The sequence below is a fragment of the Battus philenor genome, unplaced genomic scaffold, assembly GCF_028537555.1.
Source record: "Battus philenor isolate CCGP_79_NKW_IND1 unplaced genomic scaffold, ilBatPhil1.0.hap1 SCAF_30, whole genome shotgun sequence".
Classification (NCBI taxonomy): Eukaryota; Metazoa; Arthropoda; class Insecta; order Lepidoptera; family Papilionidae; genus Battus; species Battus philenor.
Window position 1 is genome coordinate 5414004 of NW_027181694.1, and position 21029 is coordinate 5435032.

General features: G+C 38.3%; 1 protein-coding gene across 1 annotated transcript; it reads left to right on the forward strand.

Moving 5' to 3' along the window:
- Positions 1–108: 108 nt before the first annotated feature.
- Positions 109–20482, forward strand: LOC137927439 (zinc finger protein 879-like). Its single transcript, XM_068771249.1, has 15 exons — positions 109–240; positions 398–572; positions 1880–1918; positions 3381–3473; positions 4141–4275; positions 5458–5903; positions 7251–7467; positions 10418–10548; positions 11489–11563; positions 12027–12165; positions 13067–13176; positions 14660–14807; positions 16899–17030; positions 17824–18024; positions 20107–20482. Exons 1-15 carry the CDS (start codon positions 167–169, stop codon positions 20260–20262), a joined length of 2271 nt encoding a protein of 756 aa, XP_068627350.1. The 5' UTR covers positions 109–166; the 3' UTR covers positions 20263–20482.
- Positions 20483–21029: the final 547 nt, after the last annotated feature.

Genomic DNA, 21029 nt, shown 5'->3' on the forward strand with positions numbered 1-21029 from the left:
AAATTACGCTCGATTAGATTATGAATAATATTATTATACTTTCTACTTTTTCACCTTAACAGTTTTGTTCAAAATATAATGTTAAAAATGAGTGAAATACGGTTTAAAGTTTAGTAAACATAAGTGTAGTTTTAACTATAATTTATATATTAAAATTAAAGCGAAAATGCGGTGTAGCGTACAAAATTGCAGCAACGATACGAAACGGACTACCAAAAGTCATGGAATCACTTTTCATATGTAAGTCACAATAATTAAAAAGTTTGTTTACTTGCGAATTTATGAACCCATTATTTATTAATTTACTTTATGTTCATGTTATGAATACATGTATTTAAATAATCTAGTAACTTGGGACCTATAATTATTTTTTTCAAATGAAATTTAATATTTTCAGGTTCCCGAAGGAGCCCAATCTTCGGGCATCTTGGATGGAAGCTCTTGGTATGATAGACTGGGAGCCCAAAGATCGCAGTACCGTATGCTCCGAACACTTCCGCAACGAGGATTTCTATCAAACTAAATGTGGATTAAGAAAAATTAAAAATGGAGCCATTCCAGTGACAATGCAGGTATTTAAAACTTTTTGTCTAGTACCTTTCGGGTTTATATCGGCTTTCCTTTTAGTCATTCTCATGAATAGAGGTAGTAGGTACTTTTCGCTGTTTTCAGAAAGAGTTATGGACCCTTGCTCAGTAATGTTGCTAGCTTTTGTTTTTGCATCAGTCCAACAAGTAGGTGACCATCATCTAGCTTTTTAACTTTTTGTGAACAGAGGAATAATGGATAGTAAGCTCCTTATTTTACTTAGTTAGGCGCAAATGATAAACAATAATTAATTTTAATATATACCTTATTTTTGCCAAGACTCAGTTCAATAAATGTGAGGTGCACATTGCTATAGAGTGTTATTACATTAATTAATTAAGGAAGATAGTGTATAGATTTTATAGACTCATCTGAAGTAAAAAGTAGTTGAATCCTTTTTTCCGATGGGGTAAATAAAACAGATTCATAATCAGTGATAGAAATGTGATCTAAAAATATCTCTTTAAAATCCAAGGTATTTTTGTTTATCTTGAATCAGAAGATAAAATATTACAAATAGTATTAAAATTCTAGTTTTAGTAATAAAAAGTAAATGATAATTTAAAAACGAGTTTATATTTATTATCCTCTAAGTTGCATGGTGGGATCCTAGCAAGTCCTAACACACTTTCATTAACAAAAAAAATTAAATTAAAGTTTCTAATTTTCTTTAATTTACAATAAAATAACTACTTACATACATAGAAATAAATTATAATGTTAAATAAGGATAAAAGGTTGGACCTCTAAAAATTTTTAATTTCAACACTTGATGAACTTATAAAATGATAATAAACCTTGTCAACGCATTCAAATATATATACAACAAATGATTATAGTGTTACTAACTACTTTAAATAAAAAGGTTCAGAAGAAAATGTACGAGCGCATGGATATTTCAATATTTCGAGGTGACAAAAAATTTCTGACCATGCATTATAACACATCAATAAGGTGGAACCCCAAAGAGTTTAGAACTAAGATTATTGTCTATTGTGACTACACTATTGTATAAACATTTTTTATTGTTAATATGTCACTGTTTAGTGTCTTTAATATGATTGAAATAAAAGTTAAATTTTAAAGAAGGAACATGCCAATCTATTTTTTTAACATATCTCCATGTAAATTTTGTGGCCAGATATATTGGACATGTTTTATTAAAATTATTTATTATAAAATAACCACTAGTTACAATCAATTATATCTATTTATTTACACTGGTGACTATATTTTTATTGATGTTGTCGATGATTTTGTTGAAGGTTCATTTGAATAATATTTTTTTCAGGAAACCAGTGAAGATCTAGAGGCACCTGCAGCCTTAAGGGTGAGATTTTACTCAATATAGCGGAGTCATACTACACGAGGTATAGTCTGGAGAGGGAGATAGATAGATATGAAGGTGAAGACGTTGAAGAGCCTATATGGCTATGGACTACAATAATCATTGGCCCTCTCTTTGCGACCATCCTTTATGTCTTGACTGCTGGTGTTGCTCCATCATAGTCTCCTACATAAGAAGTGTTGAGGGTTGGAAGTGGCCTGAATCCATCCAGAAGTGGTCATACCTTAACGAAGTCATCTGTCTATATTGTGGGTTGACTTCCTATGGTTACCTGTCCATGGTCTTCAATTCCTTAAGGTCTCAAAGATCATCAGGATATGTGGCTTGTTTGATATGACTCCAACTTGCCAATCTGCTAAGCTATGTTAGTTACATTCATTCCTGACTCAATCTCATAGGGAAATCGAGTGTACAGTACCCGGTGATAAATATTGCACATCGACCTTTGGAAAGAGACAATTGGCTAGTTTCGGCTTCGTAGAGCGTTATCTCTGTCGCACGAAATACAAACAGTCAAGTATCTATTAGGAGCTGTAACAACAAGTATCATTTGCTTCTTTTGATAATTATTTTTATTATTTGCATAAAATACACCAATTATTCTATAAGTGGTGGCTTTAGGTTGGGGTAAAATGAATTAAAATACATGTTCACATTATGTTTACTTATTTAATTATTTAGGAAAATTACAACTGTACATAATAAACACCATACCATATACCTATTGTTAAAATGGGACATCGTAATAAAAATAATAATTAGTTACTTCTATTTCACTATCTGTGCTTTTATCAAGTGGTGATATTGTGTGTCAAACTATAATAATGTAGCAAACTGTGGTTTAGGATTGAAGGTGAGAGAAGGAAGGTGATGCACGGGAGGTGATTTTAATGTCAAGAAAGATGGAGATTATGAATGACATATGGGATTTGTCATATAAGAGATTGTATAGGATGAAAGGAGATTTATAATAAAATTTAAAAATGGATTAACTGTAACATCCCTGCCTCACATATTGTGGGGAGAATAAGGGTTCCCCTTAAAAGAGGGGGAGACCATTTAAAAAAATTAATTTACCCTGAATTACTCAACTCGCGTTTCACCCCTCCACGGGGCATCTTCAGGAGTCATGCTACACCGATTAGTGCCAAACACAGAGTCAACACAGAGCACTAATCGGTGTAGCATGACTCCTGAAGATGCCCCGTGGAGGGGTGAAACACGTGTTGAGTGATTTGACGGTGGCAGTTGTGTAATTCGCATTGTTTGCTTCATCAGCGGGCAGACAGGCGGTGCACTTTGTTGCACGACTACCACTGCATGTGCGGAAGTGGCTAAATATTGGTCCTTTTCTTACTTAGGATGGACTTCCGCAAGATAACGCTTGATTCCATTAAATATTACCCTGAATCCACAGATACTTTAAGTAATCTTATATTTTCAGGTGTGCAGGATATGTCTGGCGATGGACATAAAGTTATACCATATAACAGAGAACAGACTTGACGGCATATATGAACAGCTAACTGGATTATTGGTAAGTCTTTTAACACCTGCATACAACTATGCCTGCCTAATCTGATACAAACTAGAATCAGTTTGAACCCCCCTGTAATACAAATAAAGTGTGTTTAATGGAATCAGGCGCTACATTATCCCTGTCCCACACACTATATTTCGTGCGACAGAGATAGCGCTCTACGAAGCCGAAATTAGCCGATTGTCTCTTTCCAAAGGTCGATGTGCAATATTTAACGCCGTGTATTGTACATATGTACAATGAAATTCCACAGTTTTTTTTCAGATATGTCACTGGAGATTTGAAACCAATAATAAACCAAAATAATAAATATTTTTGAAAAACATATGTTTTTAAATCCTGGAATACCATACCTAATGCGTGGAATTAAATCTTATGGGTGCGCAGGAAGTTAATTATTGTCGCTTTATAAAACTATATAAAGAGCAACTGTTGATTTTCTCGCCGGCTCTCAGCAGAACTGCCTTCATAGCTGGTGGTAGCTTCCTGTATAGAAAACAATGCCGACATTTTATATTGATTTACGGAAGTGCTTGGTATAGTTTATTCGTATAAAGAATATTTTAATTTTGATTTAAAATACTGCACATAGTTGCCAGTTGATTTGACATGACTAATATTTAAGAATGGTAACACTGTCAAATTATTTTTTTTTAAATTCCAGCCATGCGAGGACGATAAGCTGCCGCAGAAACTATGCTGGGAGTGCACGCATAGACTGATATCCTGTCATCGATTCAGGATCCGTGCTCTGACCAGCCACGAGCTGATGACGGCGGCTTTGGTCAATGACCGATACGTATGTATATCTTATTACTTCATTACATACAATAGACATAGTAGATATATTGATATATACATATATTTTACACTTCGATCCGAAGGAAGTTCATCACAGAACATTTGATCTTCCCTATAGATTTCCCAAAAGTTTGGACGGCGTCCATCATTTTTCGATGATCTTTTTTACTCTGCGTTGACATTTATATCATCATGTAAGAGTGGTGGTAGTACTATAGCTTCTTGTTAATGTTGACCACACCTCCGCTCGCAGTTATAATGAGCGCGGAGACTCTCAACAGCGCGATGCAAACTTTTGTTGCGTCTACTGTGGCGCCATCTATCATTTATCCGTTTCATTACGACGCCGCCGCGATGCGATCGACTGGACACGTGGGTAAGAGCTCGTTGCTAGGCAACGCGTTTTTCGAGGCGCGGTCCAAAGGCGGAGCGGATAGCGAGTGGCGCGCGATATGCACGCCACAATCATTATCATGACAGTCGATTGTGGAGATGGGTAGCTCGCGAGCTAAAGATAAGAAAGATATATATCTTTGCAAAAGATATAATCACTCTCCAGCGCGCGCGTTGCAATTGTATCTCTATATCTTTGTACTTATAACGAGTTGCGGCTCGTTCAGAGTTAGAGAGAGATGGGCTTATATATCAATTTACAAGTAAAAGAGAGACGGATAGCTATTGCATATTTGAATTAATATGTAAACTACGGATTTTCGAAACGACAACATCACGCGCGCGAGCGTTTAGCTTTATTGTGCTTTATGACAAAGACATGAAATGCTTAATAGGAATATTTCACACCTTTTATTCCGCCTTACTAAGTTCTAAGTCTGAGCTAAAAGAGTCGAAGGTATAAAGGATATATGTTTAGTGTTAGATGCCTTATTCTCTCTCTGAGCCGTGATGAGTTAATGAGTTAAAGATATAAAAGAGTGATTTATATCTCAAGATGGAAGACATATAAATCACTCTTTTCTCGTCAGGGATACATCTATAGGCCTTCCAGAAAAACCGCAATGATATGTCTTGCACTATTCACCTTCGTTATCAACATTTGCCATCTAGTATATTATATTATTATGTTTTATTCATATATATATATATATATATATATATATATATACATATATATATATACATATATATATATATATATATACATATATTATTTTCTTCACAGATAACAGTACGCGATGTCAAATCGGTAAATAGAATCTCTCACGGACTCCAGACGACGCTGATCCAAAAGTGTTACGACGCTAATGACTATGATCTACAAATATGCGACGACGACGCACCGCTGAAAACCGAGGCGAGCGACTACAACGTCATCGATGACGTCACCGACACAATCGACGCGTGCGACGTTGACGCGGTGAAAGAGGAAGTGGAAGCAGTCGCACCGATAATGGAGGTAGAAATAAAAGATGAAACTAACGAGATATTCTTCCACGAGTACGACCATTTTGATAGCGACGACGATAAGAAATTAAGCGAGGTGTACGTGAAGAAGAGTAAAGTGAGAAAGAAGAAGTTGAAAGAGGAGAAAGTTGAGAAGAAAGTGAAAAATGGGAAGACCGTGAAGAAGAGAGATACGGACGACAGCCCATCTACCACCATGGATAAGTATGTTAACATATATATTAATATATATTAATGTTAATTGTGAGTACTTTTGTATGTGATTATTCATATAGGAAAACCTTTGTACTTTTGATTCAATTCTGAAACACCTGTTCGACTAAAAACCACAGTGCCTTAAGGCGAAGGTCTTTGACCAGAATGTTGTCAGTGATTACCTGCAGATTCAAGATGTTATAGCTTATGGTTGGCCTTATAACGCTCAAGGTAACCCAGAGACCAAAGCAGTGCGAGGTCGAATCAGAAATTACAAGATATATAGAACCAAGGTCACCTATGTTAGTCTAAGAATTGTTTCATTTGAGATCCTCAAGTGAGAGCCACTAGCTGGTAGACGCGACGTGGGTAGGCCGCCCACTTTGTGGACCGACATGGTAGAACTCGTGGGAACACGCTGAATAACGTGGTGTTCTAACGAAAAGGCCTTTTATAGTGGGCGACTATTGTTACAGACGATGATGAATCTTGGAAAAAGTATGAGAAGTAATATGGATAGTAAAAGAGGGCGTTAGTGTCGCAAAGACATCGTTGGTATGGTATTATACAGAAAGAGAAAAAGATGTATATCAGATGCAATAAGAAGAAATGAGAATGGCAGATACTATACCGTGAACCATTATTGTAATAATTTTATCTGTGTACATATAAGCAGTAAATTGTTCAATTTTAAATGTAAAAGCTCAGATATCAAACATAGGAAACTTTCCTATGGTCGCCGTTGCAGCCTGAACTGAAAGAAAAGGCTTGGGTGGCAAGTTTTAAGGCTTTGATGCAGTTAGAGCCCACTTTAAAAGGAGGGGGGAAAAGAGAGGGATGGAGACAATTATTTACTATTAAATTTATGATATAATTAACTATACTGCCGTCACTGTAACCGGAGCCTATATTAAAAGTAGGGTGATAAGGACAAAAGATGTAGGGGAGCAAATATATATAATGTATTGTGTGATATAAATAAACCATCACTGCACACATTTCAGCTGTACATTAGTTAAGTGTTCAATTCCAGATGTTAGTGCACGAAAGCAAAGGTAGTAAAACTTATTATTGTCATAGCTGGAGCCCGAACTGGAAGTAAAGAGGGGGGGGGGGGGGTTAGTGCAAAAGGTGGTGGGGCAAAGATTTACTATTTAGTATGGGATATAATGAACCATCAGTGCAACCATTGCATCTGCTATTTAGTTTATGATATAATGAACTATTCTGCAACCACTAGAACTGTATCCCATGCTAAAAGTAGGAGGTTTATGGAAAAAGATGATGGGGTGGGGGGGGGGGGTAATTATTTATACCATTATTTCAGCAGTACAAACTATAAGTAATGTATTTCAGATATAAAAGCTCCGATGTTAAACGAAGGAAGCCTAATGACGGTCTGGACGAATCACTCTTCACCATCTCGGCCCTGACATACGATGAACAGATAGAAGAGATAACGCGGCGTCAAGATACGGCTACATACAGGAATGCGCCCTTCAAATGCACGGTCTGCTATCGGGGCTTCGCCATCAAGGATCGGTACGAAGCGCATATAGTCAGGCACAGTGAGGTCAGTGCTTCATCATATCACCTGGACATAGGTCTTCAGACCGTTTGGAAGCATTTCTTATCCAAAATCTTCCGAAAACAAGATCGTATGTCCAAATAGGGTGAACGACTACATAGCTCTTGCAGTTCCTCACCATCTTCATCACCATTTTAGCTATTTAACGTTCTCTGCTATATATTCTTCTCTATAGATTTCTAATATCATTTGCATCAAGCGCCTTACGATCTTAACGAGGTGTTCTGTTCACCATGTGAGTGAACATCCTTCGCAAGGTTTTGTACTTCATCACCATTATTTCAACTTTCCACTCGGCCAAGGTCGCTTGTCCATCTAAGGAGAACCCCGGTCATTACAGTCCTTCATTATCATCATCTGTTATCATTTCAGCTATTGGACTCCCACTGTTGGACATACACCAATACTTCGCTTTGCGTCGTTTCGTTTTGAGTTATTGTTTTCGAAATTGCGTCGCTGCTTAATTAGTACTAATTTTCACTGCGCGTCGTTAGATTTTCGAGATTGCGTTGTTTTGGGTTCGTCTTTTAATTTTCTTTTTTTCTAAAATATGGCAACACTTGTTTCTAATCGCGCCATGCCATCAAAACTCGGGGATGCCCTTTCTAACTTTAAATCAACGCAATTTTAACACAGTTTTATTTTCACTTTGTTTTTTTTTTTATTTGTTGTTTCTGGTTACAAAAAAGGTAAATATTATTCCAATTTATTTATTGGCAGAGTTATATTATTTTTGTTTTTTAAATGTTTACTTTGTTCAATTTTCTTTTTAAAAAGTAGTATTTTCGTGACCCTTGAACCTATCTTCGATCTTTACAAGGTTTGCCATAGAAAATCTTAATTCAATTTGCGTCGTGTTTTTTTTCGGAACGTAACCACGACGCAAAGTGAGGTATTGGTGTACTTCTATATAGATTTCCAATAACATTTACATCGAGCGCCTTCCGATCTCAACAAGGTGTTCTGTTCACCTTCTGGTTGGACATATTACACTATTTGTAGTTATTCTTTATCATCATCGTTATATCAGCCGTAGGTAGCCCACAGCTGGACTTAGATCTTTTCTCCATAGATTTCTAATAGGACTGATAATAAGCGGCCCGCTTCAAAAATCTTCAGACATTAACAAGCAACCTTGTTTGTCCACCTTCGATGTTCACTGTTGGACATCCTTTCCCAAATAGTTCAAATAAGACCGGTTAGAATCGACCTGTATCCCGTCTTGTATACATTACAATGATACAGGGTGATTGGTTATAACTTTAAAGTATATATATATATATATATATATATATATATATATATATATATATATATATATATATATATATATATATAACTTGTCGTAGACCCCTTGCCGTGTTTTTCCGTGTTGGGTATACCCCCTACTTACCTGATATTGATTTCCTGTAAATTTCTAACTGTAGTGAAGTTTAGTGTTAAAAACTTAAATTAAAAACACATGTTAATTTATACATTTATTAATTGAATTTAAATTAAAACTACTCAAAATAATTTTTTTATCTACTATATATACCAACTAAACCAATCTATTATACCAACATCCTACAACTTACACAATTTTATAAACATATATTATATTTTTTTACTTCATAGGTACTTTTATAAATAATGTAAATGTTTTGATATTATAAGATAGTATGATGTAAGTAAATAGGTACTATCAGTGTATGTGTTGAGATCCACTATCGTGGACCCCCATTTTCATGTCATGGACCTCCAAATTTTTTTTCGCTGACGTAGACCCCTTGCAGGTTGTCATAGACCCCTAGGGGTCGATATAGACCACTTTGGAAATCATTGCTTTAAACGTTCCTATGCGGGATTTCCCCTCTCCGTCTAGAAATTGTAAATAGATGTTAAGGCTCTATGTTAGAGAAACCACGTAAAACTATTAAAAAAAAAAACTTTAAACGTACTGGATGAATAAATCATTTGTCGGAATAAAGAAAAAAGTTTTAAAACTTTTATATCTATTTTCAATCACCCTGTGTAATGTGATCTCTCTGAAATATGTTACATCTTCTAATATATAAAATTCTCGTGTCACGGTGTTCGAACTTGAACTCCTCCGAAACGGCTTGACCGATTTTTACCAAATTTTACATGCGTAATCAGTATGTCTGTGAATCGGCTACTATCTATTGTCCATACCCCTAAGTGATAAGGGTGGTCCACCCCTAAATGTTATTTTTAATTTTTTAGATAATTTTTTTGGTTTTTATTTAATTATGATACAGCATACAAAAATACATACAAACCTAAATTTTCACCCCTCTACGATCAACCCTTATCTTACATTTGTTAATTAAAAACTTTAATTTTTTTTGCAAAACAACGTTTGCGGGATCAGCTAGTTATTTTTAATATATCTGTATACAAGTCTGCATTGACAGACAAAAGTAAACAATGATTAATTTTAATATGTAGTAATATATATTTTGAAATCGATTTATTTGTATTATATTAACTTTACATTATTATTTCTGAATCCATTGTTTTTTCTATAGGGTTTACTATATATTAATTTACATTTTACATTTATAACTAATCATCCTGTATATAGAAGTACACTACCCGGTGTTAAATATCGCACATCGACCTTTGGAAAGAGACAATCGGCTAATTTCGGCTTCGTATAGCGTTATCTCTGTTGCACGAAATACGACTGACAAAACGTCACATAAGTAGTGTGGGACAGAGATAGTGCTCTACAAAGCGAAAATTAGACGATTGTCTCTTTCTAAATATCGATGTGCAATATTTATCGCCGGATAATTTAGTAGTAATTCTAATTTTGTTGATTAATTTCGTATATCTACAATAGTTATTATTGAACCATAATTTATTGACGAGGTTAATAAATTTACTTTGGTGTTTCGAAATACAAAACTGAAAATTACATTTGCTTCAGCAAAGTGGTGCATACGAGTGCTTTATATGCAAGACGAGATTGAAGACAGGAAGGGCTCTCCGAAAGCACCTAACTGCCCAGCACACTGAGAAGTTCAGCTGCAAGGGATGTCCTTTTGTTACGAGGAACAGGTTCGTATATAATTACATTTAATTACATAAAATTATATTTACTATACTTTTGATTTCGTGTCGCTCTCGTTGGTACCCTCACAGCCTTCGGGTATATATAGTTGTAACCTTCCTTCTCTTGACTTCATCAGACATCTTCATGACATCTCCTGCTTTCTTAACGATGTACTCTTCACTTAGGGTCCTATCCATGCGTGTACCAGCCTGTGGTCGCCAATAACCTTTTGAATACAACGGTTGCTTGAAGCTATTTGTCAAGTCCGATACCTTATCAGACTACCAGATGCATCCTGAAATAAAACCAAAAATGAGAGCTGTAGTCTCTAATATACTTACTTACTTACTCCGCTGGCTCAGTGACCCAAAGTGGGTCTTGGCCTCCGAAGCGAGAGACTTCCACTTTCCTCTATCTTGCGCCATCGTCTGCCATTGGCTGACATTCAATTCGCAAGTCTGCCTCAACGCGATCGATCCAGCGATACCTGGGTCTACCCACTGCTCTTCGACCCCTCGGTTTTTCCAGGTACGCTACCTTCACGCTCCGAACCCATTCGCTCCAAGTGACCAAGCCAGCGGATTCGTTGAGCTTTATATTCGCCAATGATATTTGGCTGTGCTACTAAAGTCTCAATTTCGGCATTCTTTCGGAGCCTCCAAGATCCGTCTTGATTTCTCGCTGGTCCCAAGATCTTCCGCATGGTTTTGCGTTCCGTCACTAGCAGTTTTTGTTCTTCTTTCAAAGTATCCAAGCTTCACAACCATACATCAATATTGGTCGTATTACAGTTCTGATATATTATACAAAATAATTTCAAAGCAGTTTTATGTTCACCGTACTAAAATCAACAGATGAGTAAAATCTAATTACTAAAATCTTAAAACAAAAACTGAATATATTTATTTTAGTGTTATGTAAAACAACGAACAATTGTTTTTTCAGGGGTGTAGCCAGAGAGCATGAGAAATGGCACGCGGGAACCAAATACCAATGTCCACACTGTCCATGTGAATTCGAGTGAGTATATACAAAAAAAAAAAACAGAGCTAAAGACAGGAAAGATATATATCTTTGTAAAAGATATAATCACTCTCCAGCGCGCGCGTTGCAATTGTATATCTATATCTTTATACTTGTAACGAGTTGCGGCTACTTCAGAGTTAGAGAGAGATGGGCTTATATAGCAATTTACACGTAAAAGAGAGACGGATAGCTATTGCATGTTTGTATTAAAAAATGTAAACTACGGATTTTCGGAACAACACGCGCGCACGCGTTTATATTTGTTGTGCTTTATGACAAAGACATGAAATGCTTAATAGGAATATTTCACACGTTTTATTCCGCCTTACTGAGTTCTAAAAGTTAAATATTAAAAAAAAACCTTTTAATACCTATAACCAATCATACCGTACATCACTTCAATTCTATACGAAGTATGTATTTATCCGTCATTGATATATGTTATATATAATTTCAGTAAACTAACAACATATATGGGTCACATAAGGATTAAACACGTTTCCGACTTCGTCTGCGAGCTCTGTGGGTATACGTTCGTCAGCAAGAAGGGAATAGAAGTACACAAGAAGAAAAAACATCGGCTGCATGATAAGACGGTCAGTTTTTATTAAATTTCTGACACGGGGCGGTACCGCCCCAATGGGGGCGCTGGAGCTATGTTGAGGGCGGTACTGCCCTGCAGGGGTTGGTAGAGGTATTCATGGGGTAATAGTGGGCGAAGTATTATACCATCATTGTACTAGAGCTATACATATGGTGGTAGTGAATGTTGGAGATATATATATGGTGGTACTTCTCTATACTGGGCGCTTAAGCGGTACTGCCTTATAGTAGGCACTGTAGTTATATATATGATGGTATTTCTCCATGACGGGACCTGGAGTTATACACATGATGACACTTCATACTTCTCCATATTGGGCGCTGGAGTGGTACTGCCTTAAAGTGGGCGCTCGGGCAATATATGGAACGCTACCGTATTATAGTGGGCTCTGTGACAATATATGGATCGGTATTGCTCCCTAATAAACGCTGAGGACTTACTTGGAACGGTACTGCACCATAATGGGTGCTGGTGTGGTACATATGACGGTACTTCTTTATAATGCGCGCTGGAGTTATACATATGAAATTACTTCTCTATATTTAACTCTGGAACGGTACTGTCTCACAGTGAGCGCTTGGGCAATATATGGGACGCTATCTTATCATAGTGGGCGCTTTGGCAATACTCGGGGCGGTACTGCAACATAATGAGCGCTGGAGCTATAGATATGGCCGCAGAAGAGAGAGAGTGTGGGAGTATAGAGAGAAAGAGTTTGTTTGTATATATGCTCTATTTTTAATTTGAGGTATGAATTATTGTAATGTCCCAAACATTGTCTCTCTGAATGTACTCTTACAAACACCTAAGCGATATTTAAAATATATATAGCATAAAGATATATATAGTTACTCCGCGAAAGACTTGTATTTTAATAACAAATAAAATTTCAGATTACCCTCGAAGGTCCGTACTGTGAGGTCTGCGAGGTGCGTTTCATATCTGAGGAGGCCCACACCAGGCATCTCAAGTTGTCCTCTCGTCACAGCAGCGACAACGATCCGTAAGTGTCAACTGGCATGACGCTGCAGGTCTACTTCGAAGACTACCCTGCATCATCAGATAAGAGTTATGATCCATCTGACCCTGGATGGAGGCAGTTTCCAACTGGTCCTATTCGAGACTGAAGTACCAATGTCTAGTAGACGTCATGCATCTGAAATCATGATGAACTTATTTATACAGGATAATTGTATACATAATAGAATGGTCAGCTGAAGTAAAGAATCTCTAAATATTTTATACATATATTTAATCATACCGTATAATGTGATAATTTTAAAATATTTATTTAATGGAATCAGGCGTTACCTCGCGGAAGTCCATCCTAAGTAAGAAAAGGACCAATATTTAGCCACTTCCGCACATGCAGTGGTAGTCGTGCAATAAAATGCACCGCCCGCCAGCCCGCTGATAAATGCGCATGCGGCAAACAATGCGAATCATACAACCGCCACCGCCAAATCACTCAACACGTGTTTCACCCCTCCACGGGGCATCTTCAGGAGTTATGTTACACCGATTAGTGCCTTTTCTTACTTTACAATATTTAATTATATTCTCAATTGGAATATGATAGGGTTTGCTCGGTAAACTACAGTAAATGAGCTATATATTTATTAATTTAAAAATTTTGACACAATCAAATCATCCTGTATCTTGATCTGATATCTCCCTACGCACTTCCTTTCCAAAGATATTACGTGACAAATGATAGATCCTCCCCCTTCCTCCTCCATAAATATAACTAGATTTATTATTTCTGAAACCGTTTAGTTTTCGTATAGGTTGTACCATATATTGTTTAACATTAAATCATATATTAGAAGGACCGAAATGTAATGTTCTTTCTGACGACATATTTTACAGAAAAATCGATTGATTTGTTTACTAGTTTAGTAGTGATTTATTTGTTTGCTTGATTTGTATACAAGATGGCAAAAGGTTGTTGATAACGAAGTTGAATATATTGTTGATTAGAAATAAAATCTTGTTAAAAATGTTGTCGTGTGAATTTAACTTTAAAAAGCGACATTATTTTCCGGTTCCACTAATATGTACTACAACTTATAGAATTATATTTTATATTACTAATTATATATATATATATATATACATATATATATACATATATATATATACATATATATATATATATATATATATATATATATATATATATATATATATATAGTAAGTCTGAGAATCGGCTACTATCCATACACTATCCATACCCCTAAGTGATAAGGGTGGTCCACCCCTAAATTTTTTATTTTATTTTTATACAAAATTTTTGGTTTTTATTTTTTAATGATACAGCATACAAAAATACATACAACCCTAAATTTTCACCCCATATACTATAATTATAAAACAATTATGTTCATCTAATATGATCTCGGTTTTGTAACTGTGGGTAGAACTATATTATATGTACCTCATAAATGAATTTAGATTTATACTAAAATACTTTGTTATCTGTGCAGGAATAGAATACGAAACGACTCACAGAGCATGAACTCGGAGCGCGGGGGGCGGACAGTGCGTCGCATCGAGCGTCGCCCAGTTGTCCACCCGCGGGCGCCCAACGATCGTGACCGCGGCTCCGACACCGGACCCGTGGCCTGCGAGCAGGTACGCCCCACTACCACGTTCAAAATATTTAAATACCCCTCAGGACTTCCACTAGCCAGTTCCCATCACATATATCTATTTAACAGTCCCCCATTGCCATGAAACAAGTCCCCCCCCATTGCCATGAAACAGGTCCCCCCCATTGCCATGGAACAGCCCCCCCCATTGTCATGAAACAGACCCTCCCCAATTCCATGAAACAGGTCCCCCCCATTGCCATGAAACAGCCCCCCCCCATTGCCAAGAAACAGGTTTCCCCCATTGCCATGAAACAGGTCCCCCATTGCCATGAAACAGGCCCCCTCCCATTGCCATGGAACAGCCCCCCCCCATTGCCATGAAACTGGTCCCCTCCGTTGCCATGAAACAGGCCCCCCCATTGCCATGAAACAAGTCCCCTCATTGCCATGAAATAGGTCCCCCCATTGCCATGAAACAGTTCCCCCCATTGCCATGAAACAAGTCCCCCCATTGCCATGAAACAGGTGCCCCCCCATTGCCATGAAACAGGTCCCCCCATTGTAATGAAACAGGTCCCCTCCCATTGCCATGAAACAGGTGCCCCCCCCCATTGCCATGAAACAGGTCCCCCCCATTGCCACGAAACAGGTGCCCCCCATTGCCACGAAACAGGTGCCCCCCCCCCCATTGCCATGAAACAGGTGCCCCCATTGTAATGAAACAGGTCTCCTCCCATTGCCACGAAACAGGTGCCCCCCCATTGCCATGGAACAGGTCCCCCCATTGTAATGAAACAGGTCCCCTCCCATTGCCATGAAACAGGTGCCCCCCCCCCATTGCCATGAAACAGGTCCCCCCCATTGCCATGAAACAGGTCCCCCCATTGTAATGAAACAGGTCCCCCCCATTGCCATGAAACAGGTCCCCCCCCTCCATTGCACTTCCATGAAACAGTTACCTCTTATACTACTATTAAACAGGTAACACTATAAGATTTCATGCCAGCTTTCTATTTTGTTGTTCAATTGTCTAAAAAGGATTGGAATGTTATTAATTAAATACCATTTGTATATACAAGGTAGTTGAAATAAAAGAGAATCAAAAATCACGCACCAGCGCGAGATCGGCACTACGAAAGGAACTCTCTGAATAGATTTTTGTAGTCATATTACAGGCGCAATAAACAAAAATTATAAAAGATAGCTAGAAACCAACAATTTGTCAACTAAATTAGATCGTTTAAGTGCAGTGAAGGGTAATTATTTGAAAAATTAACACATGAAAACCTGATTAACTATAAAATGATGATTCAGATTTAATTTTATAAATAATAACTATATAATAATAATAATATTTAAATTAAAAACGGATGCTCGAAAACTTGCCGAGGACTTTCATTGTGAAGTGTCTTTTAAAAAATATATGTGTATAATGGCGTAAAATAAATTTACTGTACCCGGCGATAAATATTGCACATCGAGCTTTCGAAAGAGACAATCGGCTAATTCGGCTTCGTAGAGCGTTATCTCTGTCGCACGAAATACAACGACTGACAAAACGTCATATAGGTAGTGTGGGACAGAGATAGTGTAACATGTTTTTTAATTTTATTTATTTATAGAAACATTGGTGTATTTTTTGCAAAAAATAAGAATGATTATCAAAAGAAGAAAATGGTACTTGTTGTAACAGCTTCGATAGATACCGGACTGTTTTTGTTTCGTGCGACAGAGATAGCGCTCTACGAAGCCAAAATGAGGTTGTCTCTTTCCAAAAGTCTATGTGCAATATTTATCGCCGGGTACTGTATTTGCATGAGATATTTATAAATAAATTAATTAACTTCAAAAAGGTCTCTCCCAAAGATATTTATAGAGAGATTTACCATAATCGCCATACTTGTCAGGCGGGTTGGCGATCGCAGTGTGGTATTTATGGTACGCAGAGGATACTGCTACTCATATGGAAGCTTATTTATGAGCAGTGAGAATACTATATAATTAATGCATGTGAATTATATAAGATTGTATCCTGGCAATGGAACCCGCTACCTTCGATCACAAGACCCAGTCCACTATAGCTGGGCTATTGGGATACTCCCCTATATACCCCCCACCTTTTAATTTTCAGTGTGGTCTTCAGCTGCGAGATCTCCGCTTGTACGCGCAGCATTTCCGTCGCGCTCACCCAGACAAGAACCGCACCAAGTACCCCGCGATGAAGACTCCAGCTATGTGTGAGCAGTGCGGCAGGATATTCCAGGTACGTAACATATACATACACATATATATATATATATATATATATATATATATATATATATATATATATGTGTGTGTGTACCGAAAACTTAGCCAAGGTCGCAGAAGAAAGAGGAAACTGGGATATCATATATGTTGCAAGGCATTCTTTTGTCATATATGTTATTTCTAGGAAACATTAAAAAACAGATAAAAATAAGGTTGATAGTAGAGGGATGAAAATTTAGGGTTGTATGTATTTTTGTATGCTGTCTCATAAAAGAATAAAAACAAAAAATTTTGTCTAAAAAATGAAAAATAAAATTTTGGGGTGGAAGCACCCTTAACATTTAAGGGGATCAAAAATAGATGTTGTCAGATTCTCCGCCCTGACCGATATGCGCGCTGAGATTAACGAAAATCAGTCGAGCTGTTTCGGAAGAGTTCAATCAAGCAAATGATACTTGTTGTAACAGCTCCTAATAGATACCGGACTGTTTGTATTTCGTGCGACAGAGATAACGCTCTACGAAGCCGAGATTAGCCGATTGTCTCTTTCTAAAAGTTGATGTGCAATATTTATCGCCTTGTATTATACTAGATTTTTCCATTAGATGGCGCTGAAACTTCATAATTGTTTACATCGCGGTGTTTAGATGCAAATTTTTTTATATGACCTGATTTTATTTTTGGACAATTATTTAATTAAATTTCCACTGCTCAAACCTCAAAGACCTCCCTCAAACACCGCCACCATACCTTCATTTACTTGGATCAAAGAGTGGTATATATAATGGTACCCCCACCACCAACAGAGTATGGCGCTACTAAAAGACCACATGTGGGTGCACACGGGAGAGAAGCGCTTCAAATGCTCCAGCTGCGATAAGAGTTTCACCCAGAAGAGCAACCTGGTGTTCCACCTGCGCGTGCACAGCGCACAGCGGCCCAGCTACGAGTGCCCACTGTGTGGCAAACACTTTGCCTTCTTCAACAACCGACGCCGCCACATGTTCGTAAGTATACCCGATAGAACATAAATATATATACAAATGTTAATTATAAGGGAAAATGTAGTTTTGTTCGTGGTCCAATGCTGGGCAAGTGGTACACGGAGTCATGAAGTCAAGAGTGTGGGCATGAAGAATTCCATCCTCAATCCCGTACTATACACCCTTAATAAGTTTTTACACTATCACTAGTCTAGAATCAAGAAGAATAGCCTTAACTTGTATGCGTGGAAATTGCGTCCAAGGCAGCAAGCGGCTGGGATAGTCCTGGCTCGAATGACCAATAGCCGCGCATATCTCTGTTACAGTTTTAAATTATCTAATGAGTTGAGGGTAAACAGAGAACGGTGAAATTCTTATGTACCTTTTTTTTGTTTCGGGGGGGAGGGGGGAATGTTCCGTGTGTATTTATTTCCGTATGGTATGCGTGTATACGCTACCTTCGAAACCCTCGTGGTGCTATCACGATGGTTCGAGACCACGTCGAAGCCGAAGCTAGTGGGAGTTTAGGGCCCCCACCCTAAACTCCCGCGACTCCGAAGGCCCCGTTTATGGTAGGGCAGCACCATTCACCGGAGGACCGTCGCGAGGCGCGTCCCTGCGCTGACGGCGTCGTCTCCGAGCTGGATTTGTCCTCGGCCGCCTCCTTCTGGACCATGACGGTCTCACAGAAAGAGGCCAACGTCTTATGTACCTACTTTCACAAATAAATTTTCATTAATACATAGGAGCGACATGAAGTCATCGTCAGCGGCACATCGAAAAGGGAATTCCCCTTCCACAGAAATATAAGTCTTTATTTACATCGTCATAAATATGGACGCCAGTCGTTCTACTCCGAACTTCGTGTAGATATTACCTCCTCGATCTACCAGCCCAAGGAAGAATCCAAAAAATGTACTACAACGTTACAATATACACTACTTTATGGTAGATAGGTTGTTTGGTAGTTTCATCATTGTAATTTCAGTCATAGTACTTCCTCTAGACAGGAGGAAGCGTCCAACGTTTTCTCTATATTACAATAAAATATACATATTTTTTAGTTTGGCCGTATCTAGTGTCCGATCACGAGTCATTTTTGGCTAGTAATCGGTTTAAAAAGAAAAAAAAACAACCACAGTCCGTCCGCCATTTTGAATTTTCTGAAGGTCGGATTTACCCGGGTAATAGGGACTTTTACGTAACAGGGATATCATATAGTTACTAGGTTATCGAGCGGTGATCACGAGCCAGTAGACGCGGCATGCCACCCCCCCCCCCCTCTCCTCTCTCTAGGTGGACGGACATCACACTTTAGGTCGTTGCGATCTTCGGCGGACGCCTATGGCTTTTTTTGTGTTTATTGGGGACCTCTCGTACCACCCCTATTTATATGGGAAAAGGTTTTTTAATTTATTATTAATTTTTTCACAACACTTTTTTTATTTTCATTTTCCCTTTCCATGGTTTCATTGTCTTTTTCTCCTTTCTTTCATTCCACAATTCTGTCTTTCTCAACTATTCCATTCATCCATCCTTAAAAACTGCAGTTATATCTATTCTATTTGTAATTTAAAACAGATTTTTTTTGGTACACGCCCGGTTCACAGAAGCATCAGAGGTCCTCCTTGAGCTTGAACCTGTGAAGGTACTCAGAGAACCTCCTGTGCCCCGTGAAGAGCTGGACCAAGACCGCATAAACCTCCTTTTAGCGGAGCGCGCGATAGGCAGCGATAGGCGCGATAGGCGTCCGGGAAGAACTTCCACGTTGGCGATGCCATTTATGGACCTCCTATTCCATTCGTCAAGCGTACCCAGCCTAAGCTGTCGCTTGACGATGGCTCGATGATGGGGCATTCCTCATTCTGATCGTTTTTTACTCTTCAGGGCCGCGTCCTTGGCCAGTTGGTCTGCCCTCTCGTTCCCCTCTATCAACATTCTTGCCATTCTCTCTCGTTTTCATAACATTCTCTTTTACTCTTACCGCTAAGGGATGGAGGGTGTCCGATCTTGCGACTGTCTGGAGGGCGCCCTATGCCTTGCAGTGCGTTTATTGGCTGAAGAGAAGTGTTACCATATCAATAAACCATGTATCTTGTGCACCAGATCCACACGGGATTGAAGCCGTTCCGATGCGAGACATGCGGGAAGTGCTTCACCACTGCGGGAGAGCAGCGCGCTCACGTGCAGCACGTGCATCTGAAGAAGCCGTGGCCAAAGCGCGCTCGTGCCCGTCGCGATTGGCACAAGGCACAACTCTAGCCCGCCTAGCTGGTGTCAGCTGACGCAGCTGGAAGATCAGTTTCAATGAGCACCATCTACGTGGGTATCTTGGAGCTAACACAGTTTGAAGGTCATTTCTTATAACAAGAGACTTACTACTATCTTTTCACCTCACCAAGTTTTCAACGCCATCTAGCGGCTATCAAAATTAAATATAATGGCCGCTAGGTGATGTTAGAAACTAAGAAGATACAAATTTCATTATTGCGACAACTGCGCCCTCTGCTAATATCGCACGGAGTAATGTAAGGTATAGCTTTAAAAGGTATTAATATCTGATATATGTGTGAGTGTGTGTGTGTGTAAATGTACGTTTGTGTGAGTAGACCGGTGTTTGCTGTGCAGATTCATGTGAATTTTACAAATACCCTCTAATAAATTTGTAGTCTACCCTCATTTTCTTCTTTGTATCTTCGGAACGTGGTTGAAGGTCTATACTCACTGTTGGGACACAAATGTCAACTGGGAAGGAACTTTCCATTGATTCAATGGTTTCAACACCCTCTATAAGCTTTGCATTCACTAAACGGAATGTAATATTATTTTAGTGTACCTGGCGATAAATCTGTCGCACAGAATACGACTGACAAAATGTCACATAGGTAGTGCGAGACAGAGATAGTGCTCTACGTAGCCGAAAATAGCCGATTGTCTCTTTCCAAAGGTCGATGTGCAATATTTATCGCCGGGTACTAAATTGAACTATGTGAGTGTTTACTGTATTGTACTAATGGGATAACTACTTC